We start from the raw sequence: 21244 nt of genomic DNA, 5'->3' as shown, positions 1-21244 counted from the left end.
TGACGCGCCTGCATGTTCAAATACAGGCTAATGAAAAAACATGGTAACATCAAGAGAAAGGGAGGATAAGTGAAGGTGTGTGTTTGATAGAAACACTGAAACTGTCCATACAGCTACATATGCAGAGAGAAGGGCATGCTTCAATGGGAAGAGATAGAAACCAGTGTATGTAGGAAACATGCATTTAAGTTAAGACGAATTTATTGAATGTATGTGTGTATGTGGTTGTGTGGTGATGAAGTCAAGCCATTTACAGTATATAAGATGACTTATATTGCTATTTTTAAATAACTTTTTTGTAATTCTGACACTTTTGTATAAAAATCAGGTAAGAAATTGTGTTTTTCCTATCTCAGGTTTTTTTAAATTGTGCATACCTCTCTGAACTTGTTGAAAGGTCAGTGTATACAATAAGTAGTTATTCAGGCTGGGAATTCATCTATGGCTTTTTTTTTTAAAGTAATTGTTTTCTTTTAACCTGGTGTAAAAATTGTGCTCTTGTCGCGTGGGAGCCGATGGCTAGTATGTCGAGTTGGCAGTCAGTGGCACCATTATGGCAACATTAGGACAGCTCCCTGTGCAAACAACATTTTCAATATGTGGGAACTGCCTCATAATAACATATAAATGAGAAATACTTTTGTATTCATTGTTTGATCAAGTAAAACGAAGCTCAAAGCTGGCTCAGATATTATCAAAGGACCGTTTTGGGTTTAAATGACAAACTATGCTGACTACTGTTTCAATATCACAATATGGCTTGAATGGGATGATTAAATGTTCACAATGTGGATTGAGCTACTATAAAAAGGTAGCATGGACAGACTTTGCCCCATGAACTACAAAACATGTGATTAAAACCTGCTGGGATCCACAGAGTCCAGTGTAAGGCTGGATAAATCCAATACTAGGTTGTTTAGATTTGTCCAATCAAGTTTTGTTTTTCAGACCTGTCCCTCTTATAGTCAGCAATGATTTTAATGGTGTGAATTCAGGCAGAGGTGGGACCTGAGTATTATCGGTGGCTACAGCAGATAGGATGGCTCAGTCTCCTGTGAGAGTTGTGTCAGAGCATGGAGGGAGTCTATGAGGGAGTGGTTGTTTTCTTAAGGATACCTAGTGGACGATAAAGAGGAAGAAGGTGTGTGCTTTATCCCTCTTCCTCAGTGTCACTGTGCTAGCTGGTCACTGGTGGTTGCTCTGGGCCTTCCTCCAAACTCTTGTCTCCGTCCCGAGACTTTTTCCTCCTCTTGTTACCTAGAGACAGAGAATGTGATGAAATTCAGTCGATTACTGGTTAGAGTACCTGAACAGAGGCAACTTACTTCAGACTATCTCACATTTGCTATGAACTGAAATAAGGCCAGCTGTACCGAGCAGCGCAGCGACTGGCTCAAAAGAATACATAAAAAAATAAATGAATCATTTTGTATCTGAGCCAACAAGGACACTTGCATCTGGAGAATCTGCTCTTGCAGGAAGGAGTAGGTTGCAGCCAGGGACACGACACATCACCTGTTGCTAAGATACGCCTGTCACTGTTGCTATGCCTGACAGAAAAGTTTGGGCACATCCGACGGTATGTGTGGGCTTGTTGTCGCATCAGCGTTCGTGACAAGAGGCTCACTCACTCAATTTACGCAATAGCTTCTTCCCGATGTTCTCCTCGGAGCTGGACAGAGACAGAGAGCTGATGAAGGGAGAGGTGGATGGCTGAGACTCTGTAGGCACATCTGAAAGATAGAAGAGAGAAGGGGCACACTTGAAATGACAGGTGGAGTAGATGGAGCGAAATAAATATGCAAATATGTAGTTATACAGCCTGCAAGAAAGATTTTACTGCAGCTGACTGTGGCTTTTATCGACTTGAAACTGAGACTGTAAATTTTGATCAACCACCGGAGCCACAAATTAATGGAAGACTGTTTTTTTCCTTCATTCTCTAAGATTGTCTTGAGTCATTTGCTTGAAAGACATCATCATTAGGCAAACTAAATAAGAATCAAGTATTGATTAGTCTGTATTCTCCAGTCAGGATACATGGAGCAGCTCTCACCATTCTCCCCATAGCTTTCTGGCCGGTCCTCACGGATGTAGGGAATCTCATCCATGCGGAGGAATACAGTATCATTTGGACTCCTCTGCCCATCAGATTTACTGCCTGTGAAGAGAGAATTAGACCAATCAGCTAGCAAGTAGCCACATCACAGCAGCTGGTTTGTAGTTCTGCCAATAGAGGGAGGTAGAGAACATGCCATTTATCAGTCAGTTGTTTTCTTTGGGGTCCAGTAAGAGGTTGAATATAGTCAATAGTTGTGACCAGTTGAGGGTTAAAAGTTCAAGGTTTGAAGTCCAAATAAATATGAGCTACAACCAGTTCAGGGGACTGAATTGGTGAAATCTGTTGTGTCGTGATTGGACATAAAACCTGGAGCTGTATTAACTGGATGCTTCTCTTTTATTGACAACCAACAGAACCATCTGTCTAGTGATTTTTTTTGTTGTCACTAACGTAAACACAGTCAAACTGGGTGGCGTGTTACACTCAGTATAAGACAGATGGTATGTGGGAAATCCTTTAAGCCAGTACAGATTGGTTGGTGCGTTTGGACCAGTTTTGTGAGTGAGTCACTGTGATTGGTTGATTTACAGGATTCATCCTTTACTGATATCGTAAATATAATGAAAAATTATCAAAACTGGTATTTATCTCGGCTAATGCTATTTTTGACTTCTGTTTCAATTATTTTCTATGTTATTCCATTATGATTTACCTGAGGGACATTATCATGTGTGAAGCCTATTCAACCTCATTCTACTTTGTTTTTCTCCTTTTTTATCTTAATTCTGTTATTAACAGGGTTGGTTATGGATGTCTTTGCAGCTTTTTAAATTATTTCTTTTCACTGGACTTGCCAGTCATCAGATCATAAATTTTCAGGTTGCCCCTGACAACTCAGAGTATCAGACAGTTACATCAATAATTGAAATGTATTGGTCCTGTCAGACAGGTTATTGGCCCTTTGCCCACAGAGCACTTCAATCAGTGCGTTTGATCCTTCGAACCTCCTCTTTTTTCCTCTCGACCAGAAAATTGAGAAAACAGTTCAAATAACCTCTCACAGTTAAGGTGGAAATGGTGAATGTTTGGCACATTTGCTTGAAAAACCACTTTATTAACTGACAAAATTTACAGTTTAATTTTCAGTGGACTAACTGATTAACTGACTAATAATAAAAACACAGTTTGTAAAGTCTACATATTATTACACTACTTACGAACGATACGGTTTCTTTCATTGAGCTGGAAGGTGTTACGAAGGCCACCGTGGGGATGGAGATGTGCAAGGCGTGCCAGCCCCAGCCGTGTGTGTGTGAGGGGGAGGGCGATGCTGTGTGAGCGAGCCTCTGGGACCGGAGGCCTCCCTTTAGCATCAGGATCCACTGGGTCTGGTGTCTGAGGCGAGCTGTCCATCCTGGTTGCTGTTAGGGCGTTCTGGTAGTGGTTCCTGGTGATCTGTGGGGACATAGATAGCCAGTGTTATCATCTGCTTTAGATGTGTGCACACACGGATGTCTTTATATCGACTGTATGTAATCCCAGTGCCTGTGGACAGGAAGAAACATGGACAGTATTGGAGAGAGGGGAGGAGAGGTGAAGTGAGAGGCCCCATCCATCATTTAAGACTAAAATATTCATGGTTGAAATGGAGCACAATTATCCCCAATGATTAAAGGAAAGAGGGTGCATGGAGGGGAGAGCGAGAGACAGGATGTCTGTGTTCAGTCAGAATCAGAGATTAAGACATATCAAAGGCTGCAGCAGAGGAAGATATTGCAATATGGGGGAATTTTGAAAATTAAATTGTGGGAGTGGAAAAGAGCAGTTGTTTGTGCTCCCAATGAAAGAAACAGTATCGTTCAGTGTGCAGGAAATTATTCATTAAATTGGAGGTTGTAATTAGATATATAATAATAGGATGATTAGATGTGTTTCCGTATGTTTCTGTGTTGTGTGTCTAGGCATTTATGTTGACGACCTTGATAATCTGCAGGTCTGTGAGCTGTCGAACAGAGTAGTCTGGTAGGTAGATCCCTCCTCCTGCACTGAGCTGACCCACACTGCCTCCGCTCAGTAATGAATCTGATTGGTTCAGACCGCTGCCTCGGGAACTGTACCTGTGACCTGAACACAGCAGAAGAAGAAAACATACTTTTAGTTCTGTATTTCATGCATGCGTCATCACTATTGGGTGATTAATTCTAACTTTCATTTTCTGTGTTCAGCACATAGACATTTTTTGTCTTTCAGTGCACTAATGTAATCTCATATATACTTGCTGGACTTTGACTATAGTTACATGCTCTACAGCTCTCTCTGTCTTTCTCCTCTACTTTGAAAATCTGGCTAATTTTCAATAATTAATGAACAGCCATGGATTGTATTTCTGAGTTCAATACAAGTCCATAAATATTTAACAAGTATAGAAAGTATTTTTTAGTTCATAAAACTAAAATTACCACCTTGCGGTTGTACGCCTCTGCCAACCAGTCAAGTCGCGGTTTACACCCATGTCTGTGCAAACTCTCATGGCTTCCAACAGTCTGATAATCTCAGTATGTGGCACTGTATGTAGTGAAGACTTTTCAACCCGCCAGCACAGAAGATTTATATATTTTATGTTATTTTCAAGATGGCCACCCAAGATTAATGTCACCAATTCAGCTTCCAACCAAATGTGAAATATGGTCACAATCTCACCTTCTGTTCCTGAGTCACAGTGTTTAATAATGGCCTGAAAAGTGTTTTTACAGAACATTATGATGTCTCAGTGAAGGTGACCTTTGACCTGATATAAAATGTCTTCACTTCATTTTATCCTGTTCGACATTTGTATGAAATGTTGTCATAATTAGTTTGTGAACTCTTGAATTATAGCCAAAAACATGATCTAATCTAATCTAATCAGTACATTTTGGAGTTGAATGTTTGTCCCAAATTTGAAGAAATTCCCTCAAGGCATTCCTGACATATAGCGTTCGCAAGAATGGGATGGCCATACATATGCGCATCTGGACGGACTAATAACTTTAAAAAGCAACCCCTCTGGCAACGGCTATCGCCAGCACAGAGCCATAATGAGCACGAACATTTTTCCAGAACCATTTAAACCACTAAGAAATACGTTTCTCCAAGGGTTTATAAAGTGTCACTAAAATAAAGTTGCTACTAATGCCCCTTCCATTTAGCCAAAAATGTATTTTAACACAAACTGTTTTTCGACAAACCCACTGCTTACATTGTTAACTATGTGAAATACAATCTCATTCTGTATGGTACCAACTCACTTACTCACTTACATTAAATTAAAGCTATTAGAGAAAGGGGGGGAATTCTATATATAGACTATACATCTATACTGTACTATAGACCCAATGAGCAAAAGATTGATGACCTTAGACATAGGTCCTTTCCATTTATATATCCTGCATGCTTTAGAGATGTGCACTGCCTCTAGCTGAGTAGCACAAAATGCTGTCAAGTCCATTGAAAAGCAATGAGTCAGAGAGAGAGCATTTTTTTAAGTAATAAAAAGAAAAACTGGCTCTCTCTTTTGAGCTGTGATACCTCTGCAGCTGCTTAAGAGAAAAATTCTGTATCCTCTGATGTCCTGAAAAGGATTTTCAAATATTTAATGGACTCTTCCAAATTGCTTTAAGCTCACCCTGAACATCACACATGCAAAACATGCACGAGAGAGAGAGAGAGAGAGAGAGAGAGAGAGAGAGAGAGAGAGAGAGAGAAGAAGACGAGAGAGAGAGAGAGAGAGAGAGAGAGAGAGACTGACTTTCTGCTTGCCCTGCAATCTTAGCTGGATTTCAGATAATCCTGTGCAGGTCATGTCCTTCCACTGGGAAATTCTCTGAAATCACTTCTTTTAATTACTTACTTCACACGGCTGCTGCTGCTGGTGCTGCTCTTGCAGGCCGACACCACACAAACACTGAGTGGGATTTAGACAGTAAAAACATTTCCACCACCTGCACTGCATGAGAGTATTATAGCTGAACTCGCCCTGTTGTCAACATCATCACCATCACGTTCACCCCTAGAAGTATTGATCTACATTGCTTCGTGTGCGCACTTACTTACCAATTGGCAGAGGTGGGATGAGTGCTGGCATGCCATAATAGGAAAATGCTCCATTTTCAAAGCGGAGAGCCTCCTTTCCTATCTCTACCTCCACCCGTCCCTGCAACGTCAACACAACCATTTACATGCATGAGTTCTCAGCTCTGCGCTCATGGTGTGAGCGCTGAATTGATTATTCATCTAATGGAGCTTCCCACACAGGAAATATGCAGAAAACAATAATTATAACAATGCCAAGCACATAGGCCTAAGTGATTTTCACTTGGTTTAATAATTCACCTTTCACAGCGTTTTTGTCACTTTAGGATTTACCTGCAGGACGAGGACAAAGTAGTCGACAGGTTTGTTTCTCTGGAAGAGGTAGTGTTGAGAGCCGTGTTTGTTCTTGGGGTTGAACTTGAGTTCCTGCACAACGCTGGGATGCTTAATGAGACGCAGCAAGATCTTCTCTGACAGGTGACATGGCCTAAAAGGCTCTACCTCTGCAGGATAGATGCATATAGACACACACACACACACACACACATACACACACCAAAACAAGAGTCAAAGAAAGAACACTGGATTCCCTGTCACATATCCTTATCCTCATTTTATCCCACAATCCAGTGTTCACCCACAAATACTCTGCGTGCAATGCATGCACACGTGCATAAACACACATGCAATGCTACCTGTAGCCAAGAAGCGGTGAGTTGCAAGTAACAGCTGCGGCGAGATCTTCACCTTCAGCTCATTTTCTGCCAGTTTGAAGATAGAAAAATCCTGCTGTTTCCTCTCATGGTTGGATACTCTCCTTTTGGTTCGATTATCAGCTGTGAAGAAGATGCAAGGTATACACTGCAGATTTAGATGTGATATATGCTCTGATAAAAGCTGACTGAGGGGAAAGGTGTGTTGCTCTTTTTACTGATTTGGTTTGCCTTACCAGATAATCCATTTAATTACAGTATTCTTGTTTGCACTACAAGGAAGTAGCAACTACTTTGAGGTGCCAGAGACCTTATTAGCTGATGCAGCTTTATATGCTACGTGCTAACAGACAATACAGATTGGCCTCTAGATATGATTTCTCTTAGTAGGTTTATCTACATCTACAGAAAGCTTGAGATGATCCAGTGCTGTGTAAACATACTACTGATAGATAAATTGACTTATCCTCTAAAGATGTGAGGAGTATTAATATACTTTATACCATTCAATTCATCCTAGCTGTAGCTGGAACAGCTGGCACTTTAAATGCCTCAAGTGCAAAGTCTGGGGAGATTAGTTCCCTTGTGCTATATACTATATATATATATATATATATATATATATATATATATATATATACACACACACACATAATTATGCGCATGCAAACACACAAAAACCCCAGTTTATGAACACCCACACAAGTGCACCCATGACAGAGACTGCTTCACACACTCATGCATGTAATTAAAACTGTAGCACTCTTCAGCATATTATCTTCCTTTCTTCTGGGAGGAGGAGTTTTCGTGGAAGCATATAATCAAAATTATTTTTCCCCTAACTGTGGCATGAAAATAGTAAAATTAGTAAAAAAATAAATGAATAAAAAAGTACAGACCAGATTAGATATGAAATGAAGGGAGCTTGGCATTTGAATTCCTCTCTGTGGAGAGCCTTTCCAGCCAATTAAAGATGAGCGGATTATGGTGATTATCTGTGAGACTGGGCCATTTATTCACATTATTTAATTATGCATCAGCAAGGAGCTGGGAACAGCAGGGGAGGGGAGGTGGGATCAATAGTCTAATGAGAAAACAGGAGAGTGGATGGTATAGAAGGGAAATTGAAATGTACTATTCATCCTGCAGTTCTACTAGTAACATCCCTAATAATTAGTGTATAAATATATGTTGCTGAATGGAGCATTTTCCAAAGATGTTGTGAACAAACTCTGTCAGCTGCTGTGACAAAATCTATTCAGTATGGGAGCTGGAAACACAATAGAACTGATTCATAGCTAATGCAACATGTCATAATCAGCGTGTTTTATATCTCCTACGTACTGTACAGGTCTGTCTCATCCACAATCTCAGACTTGATGATCTCCTCTATGACGTCCTCCAGGGTGACGATGCCCATGACTTCGTAGAAGGGGTCTCCCTCCCCCTCACTGTTCACCCTCTGCACCACAGCCAGGTGGGATTTGCCTGCATTCATCAGAAAAAAAAACACAAGTGTGAGTTGCAATGTTTTCAAAATGAGAGCTGGTGCTAAAAACTGCTCTTGCAATGGGTCGAGAGGCAACGTCACTGGATAAAAATAACACGAGTCAACAGCCTCCAACTGGATCTGTGCAGTCAAGATGAAAATCAGCATTAATATACCAACTGGAGCTGAGAGACTGTAAACACAGACGAGATCTGTATTAGAGCTGGGATGTGAAATTATTTCAATGTTGGGACTGCCCTCCCGTGTGTGTGTGTGTGTGTGTGTGTGTGTGTGTGTGTGTGTGTGTGTGTGTGTGTGTGTGTGTGTGTGTGTGTGTGTGTGTGTGTGTGTGTGAGAGAGAGAAAGAGTGTGAGAGAGAAAGAGTGTGAGAGAGAGAGTCAGATGAGAAGTAAGTGGGCATTGGGGGATTAGTCTGGAGACACTTTGACAGTTTGGAAGACTTGGCCCTTACGTAAACACTGAGATTACAAAATCAGTCTGGGGATGCCTGCATCTGCTGACCAAACTGCCCATGCTGCTGCCACCTCTGTACACACACACACACACACACACACACATCACACACATCACATACACGCAATACACAAATAACAGTACACATACACACTCTTGCACATCCATGAGCAGACCCGGCACTCCCACTCAGTTAGTATTTGGCTGAACATGACAAGCCTGCCAGATACAATGACACACAGCCCGCCAACAGCATCTCTGGAACGAGTCGATAAAGCAAATGTGACAAGAAATCATTGTTGCCAGCAAACTCAAACATCACCAGGAGAGGAGAGCAGAAAAAATGGCTGTGACCGTTGCACTAGCGCAAACTGGTTGTCACATATAGATTTCTTTCTAATAATAATAATAAACTACTATGCATTAATATGTATTTCTTTGTTATCATGACCGTCACTGTCATGGTTTTTCTTAGGTCAACACACATGTCAGTTTGATGACCAAAAAAGTTATCTAACCAAATTTATGATGTCACTAGAACACAGATTTCAACAGATACACAGTCTCCAACCTTATTTCTAACAAAAATCAGTGGCTCATATGAGATGGGCCGATTTAGGGGATCACTGCCAAGGGATAAAATGGATCAAATGCTTTAATCCACTGCAACAAGGAAAAAAAAAATCCTGATTGACTGACAGGCAGCCACCTCCAAACATGAAGCTTTCTGGCTGTGTGAGATTGGCTGAGGTGGTGAGGTTGTACTCAGCACTCAGGTCAGCTTGTCTGAAGAGCTCAGGTGAGTCAGAGGTGGATTTGCCCTCAGCCGCTGATGTGCCCTGGCACTGCATTACATCATTCATATGTTACATAATACTCTTGCAGAAGGGCACACACACACACACACACACACACACACACATGCACACTTACCAGACTCACACACACAGACGCCCGAGGCAAAAACTGGGTCTGCCATGGATGTCCCTTTTGCAAATGTTTCTGCTCCGCCGGTTTCCCAGGCTCCTCCAGTCTATGTTTAAACTCCATGTGTGGTTTTAGATCATGCAGAAAATGTTTGCGTATGATTGTGCATTATGTGTATAGTTGCTGTCTGTGCTTTCTGCATACATTACAGCCATGCAGCACCGTAGGATGAATTCATGCATTGTTTATATCTCTGCAGCAATTTTTTACACATGTTAACACAACAGTTTATGAACACATTTGGTCTATAAAACCATAATGGCTGACCTCTATGATTTGTTTTGTGTTAACTAAAGAGTTTAGATTGGTTTTGTGTATTGTTTAGTGTATTAAAATTGTTTATTTAGCAGGTAGTAGTAAGTAAGTAGTAAGAAGTAATTCACTACTTTGACTTTAAATACTGTATTTAAGAACAGTTTTGAGGTCTTTGCACTGCACTTTATACTTCTACTCCACTGCATTCCAGGGAGAAATATTGCACTTCTTACTACCACAACATTTATTTAATCCCCCATAGTTACTAGTTACTTTTCAGATCAAGATTATACATCAGCTTATAAAATGTGAAGCATATTGTTATCAGTTATCCAACAGTGTACGAGGCAGTTAGCTCCACCTTGACCAGCTACAAAATTAAAGCAACAATTACATGTTAATGCATTGATAAAAATTGATCCATTCTGCACATTTTGTTGTTATTGGGGTATTACTCTGTTACTTTTACTTAAAGAAAACTACAGAGTGTCTCATCCCAATAAATTAAAACATTTACACCAAATTTTGGTGACATATGTAAATACATATGGTAAAGAGCGTAGCTTGCCATACATATTTTTCCGCTGCACAGTATGTTTGCAGTCCTTCTTTACATTTCACACATTACTGGTGACATTTCCACCCACCCCCAACCCCCCACACCCCCCCCACCCCTGCCCATCACCCTCCTCAGTAAGACATCCTCACAGCTTCCAGCTAGGATCCCTGAACAGCAGGAGTCTTTAATCCATGAGAGCAAAGTAGGAAAGAGGGGAAGCGAAAGGTTAGAGCTGAATTTTTCATGGTGGCTCTGCAGGCTTGGGTGGCAGCGACCTACGGAGCGGAAGAAGCTTCAAAGTCACCGCAGGCCGACAATTAGGTGCACACAAGCAATCTAAAGGTGACACCTGACTTCGCCTTTCCACCTAATTTATATATTATTGTAACGCACGCAAACAATATGGAGGCGCACACAAACACAGGCTCAGCTTGAGGCCATGGATCACAAAGCTATCATTCATAATGCCGAACAATATAAAGTGGTGGACCTCCTGACCTGTAAGTGGCCATCTCAGTCACAGTCACTACTGTGTCACCTTTTCACAATCTGATTGGAGAACTGCTGCCTCCCACTGACATCTATTGAGCTTTCTTTATCAATGAAACAGATTTACATCTTAATCCCCAAAACAAAAAGCAATGTCAATGAAATCCTTGCGTAACACTCGATCCACAAGCCTCTCATATGTGTCCATTTTAACCACGTGATGCTGTCAGGGGAGCAGTTTGAGCTGTTCGCCACAGAGCATTGATTCAGAGTCATATTCAATGTTATCATCAAGACTGAATGGGCTCCCTGGAGAGAGGCGACACACTTTTGCTCGGTAGTGAACAGATGCTATCGCTGCCTGTGTATGAGAGACAGAGTGCTGTAATACTGTGAATGCACTTATCAGCAAAGATGTTTATCAGTCTAAAGATGTATGAGTCAGAGAGAGAGAGAGAGACAGAGAGAGAGAGAGAGAGAGAGAGAGGGGGAGAAAGCGGTGACATTCATTGCCTCTGCCTCCATTCCAGTGAAGGCAAACTCCTGCTGAATTCCCTGCTGAAACAGCTGAACATTACATTTAAGTGTTGAGCTGATAACTGATACACATGTGGAAAGGGGAAACAAGCAAGGGTGGTGGAGGGGCAGATCAAGTTCACAGAGTTGTTGTCATGGGAAAATTACTTTTACTACGTAAATCCTTAAGATAACCCCATTCTGGTCCTTATAGGCTCTAACCTCTGGCTGAACCATGCTCACTGTGTGACACTGTATCAGATTTCACATATGGCTCTCACTGCTTTCAAAGGGCTTTATTGGCAGGCCCACTGTGAGGCAGTGGACTAATGTAAACCCCTCTCTGAAATCTTGGGTTTGAAGTGCACAGTCACTTCAAAGGACATTTAATTCTCTAGTTGTAATGTTGCTTTTATTCTGCTCTTTTAACCTTTTATTTTTTGTAACCTACGCTTTGAAAGGTGCTATAAATGAAAATTTACTTACTTGCCTTGAGACTATTGCAAAACATATGGCGCCTCACACACTCAACACAAAGTGGCTTGTAAGTTCTTAACATGTGAAAACAAAAGGACTTACCTCTCTTAAATTCCTCCAGCATCACATCCAGCTTGGTGTCATTGAACACGCAGTGCATGGGGTGCTTGTAAAACTGAGTTATTGTTTTCAGGGGAGTGCAATCGTCAGGGTCCACGAAGGCGAGGTCTTTGACAAACAGGATGTCCACGATGTTGGACCTCTCGTTCTCGTAGACCGGGATGCGGGTGAAACCGCTCTGCATCACGTCGGACATGGTGCAGAAGTCCAGCACGGCGTCCGACGATAGCATGTAGCAGTCTGACAGCGGGGTCAGCACGTCCTCTACGGTCTTGGTCCTCAGCTCCAAGGCTCCCTGGATGATGTTAAGCTCCTCTTTGACCAGGTCGTGGTAAGGGTCTGTGACGCGCAGCATGGCCACCAACTTCTCCCTGGTGTAAAAGTTGCTGATCTCTTGGTGCAGCATGATGTCCAGAATCTTGGAGACTGGGTAGGCGATGGGGAAAAACACCAGCATCAGCAGTCGGGTCGCGCAGAGGGTCTTGGAGGCGATGGCGAGACTGTGCCTGGACGCCACTGAGTGAGGTAAAATCTCGCCGATAAAGAATATCCCCAAGGTACAGAAGGCAGTTGAGAGAGCAGTCATTCCTAAAATCTGGCACATCCACACCACAAAGCATGTATTAGTTAGCACGTTGCCCAGCACCACAGTGCAGAGGATGTAGTTTCCATGTTTACGCACTGACTCTATTTTCCGTGCGTATTTCTGCTCCTTCTCTGTGCCACTGTTCTGCAGGACCCGCAGCTCCACGGGGTCCAGAGCCAGCATGCTGATGTTCAGACCGCTGCAGAGAGCAGACAGCCCCAACAAGAGCACCGACACGCCCGCCTGGAGCCAAACATCTGCCTCTGGAGGTCTCTCCACCACCGCCAGCCAGAAATCTTTGGTGCTGAAATGCTCCCATTTCACTCCATCGAACGCGCACATGGAGTAGTATTTGATCACCTCGCCTCTGCGCAGGTCTTTAGCGAGCAGCTCCACCAAAACGGAGTTGTGACTTGAGGTGGACCTGAAAGAGCCCAGAAGCTCGATATCAGAGCTCCGGGCATTCTCCTCTTGACAAGGGTTCCCAGTGGACCGGAGCCGCCTCTCCGCGTCCGCGCTGTCCCCACCTGGTTCCTCTATAAACGCGATCCACGGAGCGGCAGGAGCGGCGTCAGGTCTGCCGGAGATATTCAGGCTGTTGGGATGCTCCGTAGCTGGAGACGCGGAGTAGTAAACCCTCAGCATGAAGCGGGTCCCCTCGGTCGCCCTCAGCACCCCATCCTGCACGGACAGCTCTCCGCTCTGGGTGTCCTCTGGCCGGACGCCGAGCAGCGCTGCCGCTGGGGCCGGCAGAGAGGAGAGGGTGACGGTGAGAAAGAGGAGAGAGAGCCGGTGCGGATGCAGGATGCAGCAGAGAGCATCCGCAGCATCCGCAGCCATCATGCTGAATGAACTACTGAAGGACATGGGAGAACTGGGTCACGTGGTCTTCGGATGGGATGGATGGAGCAGCTGGGTGGCCATATCCACGAAGAAGAGATGGGTATGTGACAGAGAGAGAGAGAGAGAGAGAGAGAGAGAGAGAGAGAGAGAGAGAGAGAGAGAGAGCGTGAGAGAGAGAATTCAGGAGTCATTAAATATACATGACGAACCGTGACGTAGGCCTGTCTTATTTGCTTTCTGCCACTTCCTAAAAATAGCCTATGGAAGACAGGAAATGCCCATCATGAATGATTCATGTGATGCACCCGGGATCAAACGACACTTACAACTGCAGGCTGAAAATTATATCACACAGATATCAAAGGAAATGTTAAACTAAAAAATACAGATAAACGCATTGTTTAAAGCCTCATCACAAACATCATTTAGGTCATATACCGCTGAGTTTTAAGGGCGATTTCGTCAAATTTCGTTTTGTGTGAGCATCAATGTTAGTTTGGGAGTCGCAAATATTACACAAGATGCTCTCCTCCCCTTGTTTTGATGTTTCCACTAGATGGCAGTATTATCACCTACTTCAGTGCAGCCTGCTCTGAAAAGTACTGTTTGTGTAGCCTGGTAGACTGCAGACTGCAGTAATACACGGGGTAATGTGTGTAGCATTTATTTCTCTGTCATAAAAACATGCTGTTTTTTTTGTTTTTTTTCGAATTCGACCCTGAGCAAATAAAATAATTGTTGCAAATTGCCAACACATTTTAGAAGAATTCATTTTGATCCAGCAGCTTTAAAATTCATTGTCACATAAAACTTTTATAGCCGGAATATATTATACAATACCGACCTATTAATGGGACTACATGAGATGAAGTATAAATGTGAAGCATAAAAAGATTAAATATGAATTCAATGAAACGAGGTCTAAAAAATTCCGATTAATTATATATTATTCCTATTTCCATTAGGAAAACGGGAATAGGCTATTAGCCTATTATTATTATTAGTTATTATGATTAGCCTCATCATTTGTATTATTATTATTACTATTATTTCCAGTTCACTGATCAGCTGCTCTTAAATATACAGTGAAGCCCTAATACATCTGAGCTCGATGACCACAGTTTGTCAGATTTACGAGGTGGGGAACTGAAGGTGAGTCCTGACACGTCTTAAACGCTTAACTCTCTCTCTGCTTTCCATCAGCAACACATTCACCATAGCATTTGGAGAAAAAGGCTTTGCTCGCAAATTTAAAACAATCTGGGATCAGTATATCACCAGTGAAGTAAGGATTTATTTAATTTCACAAGAACAGAACTCAATCATATCGGATTTCCCCCGATGTTGACATCTCAGATACGTTCCCTTCGCACGAAGTCCCATTATGTTCTAATAAATTTGTTCAATCAAAAATGTTTGAAAATGTAACTTTACAAAAAATGATCGGAGAATAGATTCTTTTAAAAAAAATGTCTGCGCTTTTCCTCGTATTTTAACATTTCAGTCGATTTATAAAAAAAGATATCAGGCTATATGTGGATAGTTATAATAATATAATAATATAACTGAAACACACAGGAAATGGACCAAAAGAAGTTACAGAAAAACAATAGTTCATTTCATTGTGTTTGGCTAAACCTATTTCCCTTCAAGAAGTTTTTAAAACTCTCATGGGATGAATGGTGTATTATAAATCAGGGGTGTACTGGGTCGGGTCGGTGAGCACAGCCCCCGAACAGCTCTCATATTCACCCGAATGACAGGGAGGGCCGGTAAAAAAAAAGTTAATGGATTTTTCGACGGTGGCCGATGCAGAGGCTCACTGGGCTTTGCACACACTCTCTGTGGTCGGTACACCACTGTTATAATCTCACCTTCTCTCACTGCTACTTGATCAATATTTGTGAGTTTACGGATGTCCTCATCACATTTCCACAATGATTGTCTGTTATTATTTCAGTGTCCAGATTATATAATACAATAGGTTATATTTACAAAAATGTGTGTGGGTATCCCTGAAGTAAAAGTAAAAAAAAAAAAAAAAAATCCAGATTCAATCAGCAATTATAACGATAATATTTTGCTAAACAAAAAGTTTTGAACTTCACTTACAGCCGAAGCAGCTGAGCCAACAAGTTCCCCACAGACTGAGTCATTTTCCCGTGTATGAGTGCTGGACGTTCACCTTCACATGATTAACTTGTAAATGTGAGGAGCAAAATTATTCGTATTCGAACAACTCATTTATTTTAAGAGCCTCGTTAGTAACCGATGATGTTTTCCCATTGAAAATGTTCCACATGAATAAAAGGATTTTCGTTAGATCAAAGCATTTCATTAGAAATAGACTGTTGGAATAAATGACTGTCTGAACCTACTGCACAAAGTTCTAAGTTTAAAATTATAGAAATGCTCTAACACACCACAATCATCAATGATTCATTTTGAAGTGTTATATAATTATATTGCTGTTTCGTTAGGGTGAAGTTTCTATTTAATGTTCCAGCAAAACATCCCCAAAATTCTAACTATGACATGCTACACAGTTTAACATTTAAGAGCTAATTCGAAAGCTCTGAGCCTTTGTAAATATATAACAGTTAAATACGTTTCTACTGCAAACAACAACTTTGATTATATTGAAACCACATGGTAACCAGGCTATATGACGTCTTGCTGCGCCAAAATGTCAACATGAGTCAGTGGACCTTTGGGTTTTCTGCTGATCTGCTGTATGAACCTCTGCTGACAAGAGGACGGATAAAAAAGGAAAAAGATAATGTTGGATTACATAATACATACATACATTACAGAAATCTCAGATACTGTACATGTCGGTTTCATTTTTGTATCACAACAGTGCTACGGAAGTGTATCTGACACTCAGGTGTGACCCCAAGCTGCACATCTCATACACTTCTCATGTTGAGCTGGAGAATTACAGAATCATTTTTCCAGAGGCGTCATTAGAAAGCACAGCCTGCTAGACACTTTCAACGCCTTTAATGGGAACCCTTCGTGTGTAGAAGCTGAAATGTTAACACCTTGGATAATTTGGCGGTTTTATGTAGTCGTGACTAGGTGTCGTGGGCCGGGATGAAGAGATTAAACCAGGCTACAGTCGTTACATTTTCCTCACATGTAGTTTGCTGCTCGTCTGTGATACAGCAGTGACCTTAAACGACCACTCCTCGCTTCCCTGAGCGCCCGAGGAGACTTTTGGACTCTGGATGAATCACAATGGGCCGGTGCCCTATAACATCTGGACTTAAAAGTCGTGTAATGAGTTTATAGGTGAGTTCCATGTGTAAGACCTTAAATCTCACATTGGTTTTGGATGTTTTTTAAAGGGGGCCAAAACGTTCATGTTGCCATCTCCAAATGTCATTTGGTCTTAAAAAATGTGCAATAAATCAGGTGTTTGTCAAAACAACTTAAGCGTCTACAGTACCCAGAGACATATGAAATATCCTGTTGACAAGATTGCATCTTTTCTTGTTTTGGAGCAGGCCTTCTTTTGTTCTCTTGAATTGTGTAGCCTGGAGATTCTCGTAGACCTAACAGCAGAATGTTCTGTTGGAACATTTAATTTACAATGTGCAGTCAACGATGTAGTGTGTATGGGCCACGGTGAGCTTTTGTCAGTCGTCACCTCTTAGTATGATGTGCGTTTGGGTTCATGTCATCGAAATGAACATGTAGTGGCCAAACCTGAGCTCCATCCCTGGTTAGGCCTTTGCGCAGACTTTAATTGAGCCATAAACACGTTCTAGAGTTGTTGTTTTTTTCATATGAGAGTATTAAACATTTTACTCTCAATCATGTCTTTCATCAAATGAATAATAATCTGTCCACTAATTACAGATTCTTATCTTTATAAGAGGAGCAGTCGGTGCGTCAGCCAACATGGCGTTCTCATTTTTCAATCCAGAAAGCCTTTTCCTCATCATCGTAATAACTTAATAACATGTAAATATGCGCAACCACCTGCTGATACTGAGCATTCTTCGGTTTCACTTTATTGCTCGATTCAACTTAACTTTTATACAAAATTATGAAATTATATTTCGATTGTTGTGCTATTTCATGCATGATTTAAAGAAACAGTTTGATAATTATTTCATCAGAAAACACTAGTACATCTTCAATATTTAGAACACAATCCCTCCTCACCTCTTCGGATTAAATTGTTAACCATATGAGCTGAGGAAGCTACTTTTGAGCAGTTTGTACTCATACCTCAGAGAACCTTAGAGGGGCGGTGCTGCCTCCTCTCCTCCTCCCAGCTTCTGGCTCTCACAACCGGGAAGGCTGGCTCGGGGCGTGCGCTCTTGTGAGCAGCTCCCAAAAAAATACTCAGAGGGGCGGGGGGCAGAGGGGGTGAGACAACTAGACAGGAAGACAGATCCAGATCGATGAGACCGAGGTACAGAACCACCATCGAACTTTGCAGCAGCAAAGTTTGTTCAGTTGTTTTTATTTTGCTTGTCACCTTTAGACCTCATTACGCGCACTGATCCTCCTGCTCTCCAAACCAAGAAGATGCCCAAGTCCACACCGTGCGTGTTCCCATGGTCCTCGGTGTGGCTGGCATCTTTGGCTACTTTGGTGGTGCAGTCGGTGCTCTCTTCCTCCTACTCTTCTTCCTCCTCCTCTACATATCAGGGATCTGCAGCCGGTGGGAAGCGACCGGGCTTCATGGAGAGGACGCTGGTTCTCCTGGATGTCAACACCCGCAGTCCGATCAGAGTCCTCAACGACAACTTCCTTTCTCTGCAGCTGGACCCCTCGATCATCAAAGACGGTTGGCTGGACTTTCTGAGGTACCAAAGAGCTTTGCCGTTCACCAGTAACACCGATCTGTATCGCTGTCCACCTCTTAAATGTTTGGCAGTTGCTTAATTCATTACGCACGCAGCCACGTTGTCTAAATTGTCATGGAATGAGCCAGCACGTTTCCTCCTCACTCAGGGCACTGAGTGGTCCACTGATCCACTTACTCAATGATTTTCATGGAGACCGGACCAGTCCAGGCCTTTAGGATAGGAATGTAATAAGACAGCGTTGCAAGTGAACAGTTGGTAAAAGACTATCCGTTTTGTGCTCATTGCTCTTGCAACTTTATACAGATAGTAGGCCTATACAGTGTGCCTATTAACACTGGACATGTGTGTCCCATACCCGTCTATACTCTACAATGAAGAATGTCAGTTTCACAAGTAAATCTAATTTTGAGGTTTGATTTTTTCTTCTTCTTGGAACCACAAAAATATCCAATTACTATTGAGTCCAATGCCAACCATATTGTTTCAATATTTTTTTTAATGCAGGGTGAATTTCTGACTGACTTCCATGCGTTTTTGTGACTTTTCAATTCGGTGCATTTCTCAGATTAGTAAAAAAAAAAAAGTTGACTGCACAGTAGATACTATAACTTGCACATGTTTTCATGTTTTTGATGGATTATGAAACATGGCATTTTAAAATTCAAAACTTGGCAAAATAACGTATCAAGAATTCCATGTTTATACTAAACCACTACACTGTCAAGAATAATATAGCTCGTCAGGTGCTAGAATGGATTTAATATAGTATCAGGAACATTTATTAGTTCAGCTTCTAAATCGCACTATAGTTGTTAGAGATTGGCAAATATGATCTACTACAGATGATCTATATATTATTACATCCTTATCTTTAGTACATTTCAGAAGCTGGAAACTATTGCAAAACTGTTTTATCATTGTACTATAAATATGGGAAACATTTTTAATTTTCAATTCCATCACACCCCATCCCATTCACGATTACTGTCTTGGACATAAGTTCTTTGTTAGCCTATTTATCGTTCAGTCTTTTCATAAATACTTACATACATACATACATATAACTTCACCAAGTACACTCTTTTGCTCGAGCCGAAAAACAATTATGCTGCCGCTCTGTTTGTAACACACAAAGGCCAATATGCCATACACATAAAGTAAATACCAACAACAACACATGACGATTATATACCATACACATAATGCAAATAGTCTATTGCAACGCTAGTGTGCTCAAAATGTCAACAGCATTCAAGTAGCCTATACATGGTTCAAGATGGAGGCATGCATAAATAAGGCACCAAACAGGTCTACATAATAATTCAAATAACCTGGGTCCATGTTCTTCACAGCAGGATCATCACAGCAGAGCTATTTTCCATATAGTCCAATATCAGCTCCTCAAACTAAATAATACCAGTGCATATCTCTCTTATACACCATACACCTCTTCCTCATGTGCATAAAACACACACACGTGAAATGTGCACAAGTACATTATATCATCAGCAGATTCAACAACTTAAACAACGACAAGAGGGCAGATAAAGCTCAGCTTACCTTTCAGAAATTAATTTAAACTTGACGTTAATTTTAACATTTTTTATCCCTCTGTTTTAGGAGTGCTTGCTCCTTCAAGTCTCCTGTTTTTATATTTATGTTTTGACAAGCTGTAGCGTTTCCTTATCCACAGTCATGGCTCATGAGAGCTGGGGAAGCTGCAGGTGCAAGCGTGACTGACACATTCATCAGCAATTCATTTATTTTTTGAATATTTGGCCCCTGGTTGGCCCACATTTGGCTGGCCTTGCCACAGTGCCGCCTTAGCTTGCATTGGCCTATATGGACTCGCCGGTACAGTGGTTACACTGAAGGCTGTAATAAACTAAACAACAGACGGTCTGTCTGCGGTCGACAGGCTTGCCGGCTGAAACTTTTTCCATCTTCCGATATTTTATTGATTGGTGTTTATACCACGTAGGCTATCATGGACATGTCGATGATTTATTACAAAATAAAAGTCTTTCAAGTACTCCTATTCCTTTTCAAAACAGTAAAGCTTCATATGAACTACGCTAGATATGAACTTTTTTAAAATGTCACCTACAGCTAAATTACTATTTTTCATGTTGCATTCATGGTGTTTCAGTTTATAGCCTAAAATAGCCTATTAATTTTTTAATATCATTATTATTATTATCAGTGGCACTATAAAGTTTTAGTTTTTTAACAGTCTTTCAGTACAGGTCACTTAAAACTGAAAAATCATGTATACTGTATAGAAAACAGCTCTTTTCGGGATTAAGAAATTGTGTAATTTACAGCAACGACTTACAGGTGCCCAAACCTTTCTCGATGACTTACTCTGTTTGTGCAAAAAGCCGTATTGGAACGAACTGTGTTACCACACTCTCTTATTAGGACAATGCTGCACTGCAGGAAGTAATAATGTATCTATCAGAATGGTGAGAAAAAGATAAGTAACAAAGGAAGACAAACTGGTTGGTCAGGTACAGCAAGATAATGACCTAAAACATTAGAAGAAAAGACCTAAACGGTGGCTTCACATGATGAAAGAGCAGCACAGTCTCAAGACTTAAACCCCACGGAGGGTCAGGGCACTAAACTGGACAGAAGGTGAAAGCAAAGCAAACATTTGTGGGGAATTCTGCAACAGTGTTGGGACGAACTTTCCAAACAAAGTTTCATTTCCATTGTAGAAAGAACTACACGAGTGTATTCGGCTCAAAGAGTTTGAGTCAAAGATTTTGAATTGA

General features: G+C 41.5%; 2 protein-coding genes across 2 annotated transcripts in view; one reads left to right on the top strand and one right to left on the bottom strand.

Moving 5' to 3' along the window:
• Nucleotides 1–825: 825 nt before the first annotated feature.
• cnnm1 (cyclin and CBS domain divalent metal cation transport mediator 1) lies at nucleotides 826–13665 on the bottom strand. The gene is made up of 10 exons (XM_022763696.1): nucleotides 12195–13665; nucleotides 8191–8334; nucleotides 6829–6969; nucleotides 6467–6636; nucleotides 6155–6254; nucleotides 4041–4186; nucleotides 3280–3517; nucleotides 2057–2161; nucleotides 1632–1733; nucleotides 826–1257 (listed from the first exon to the last, which is right to left on the bottom strand). Exons 1-10 carry the CDS (start codon nucleotides 13663–13665, stop codon nucleotides 1178–1180), a joined length of 2697 nt encoding a protein of 898 aa, XP_022619417.1. The 3' UTR covers nucleotides 826–1177.
• Nucleotides 13666–18183: 4518 nt separating this feature from the next.
• hpse2 (heparanase 2 (inactive)) overlaps nucleotides 18184–21244 on the top strand; it is a 56315-nt gene continuing 53254 nt past the window's right edge. The window contains exon 1 of the mRNA XM_022763488.1: nucleotides 18184–18464. Within this exon, the coding sequence (XP_022619209.1) occupies nucleotides 18184–18464 (281 nt within the window). The remainder of the gene's footprint in view (nucleotides 18465–21244) is intronic.

This window comes from Seriola dumerili, unplaced genomic scaffold (assembly GCF_002260705.1).
Source record: "Seriola dumerili isolate Sdu_G_001 unplaced genomic scaffold, Sdu_1.0 BDQW01000478.1, whole genome shotgun sequence".
Classification (NCBI taxonomy): domain Eukaryota; kingdom Metazoa; phylum Chordata; class Actinopteri; order Carangiformes; family Carangidae; genus Seriola; species Seriola dumerili.
Note: the sequence above shows the minus strand (reverse complement) of the source record. Positions and strands in the feature narration are given on the sequence as shown.

Coding starts and splice junctions, on each gene's coding strand:
- cnnm1 (XM_022763696.1), bottom strand. CDS start 13,665: ATGTCCTTCAGTAGTTCATTCAGCATGATGGCTGCGGATGCTGCGGAT. Junction 6,255..6,466: donor ACTTTGTCCTCGTCCTGCAG/GTAAATCCTAAA, acceptor TTGACGTTGCAG/GGACGGGTGGAGGTAGAGAT. Junction 3,518..4,040: donor CAGACCTGCAGATTATCAAG/GTCGTCAACATA, acceptor ATGTCCCCACAG/ATCACCAGGAACCACTACCA.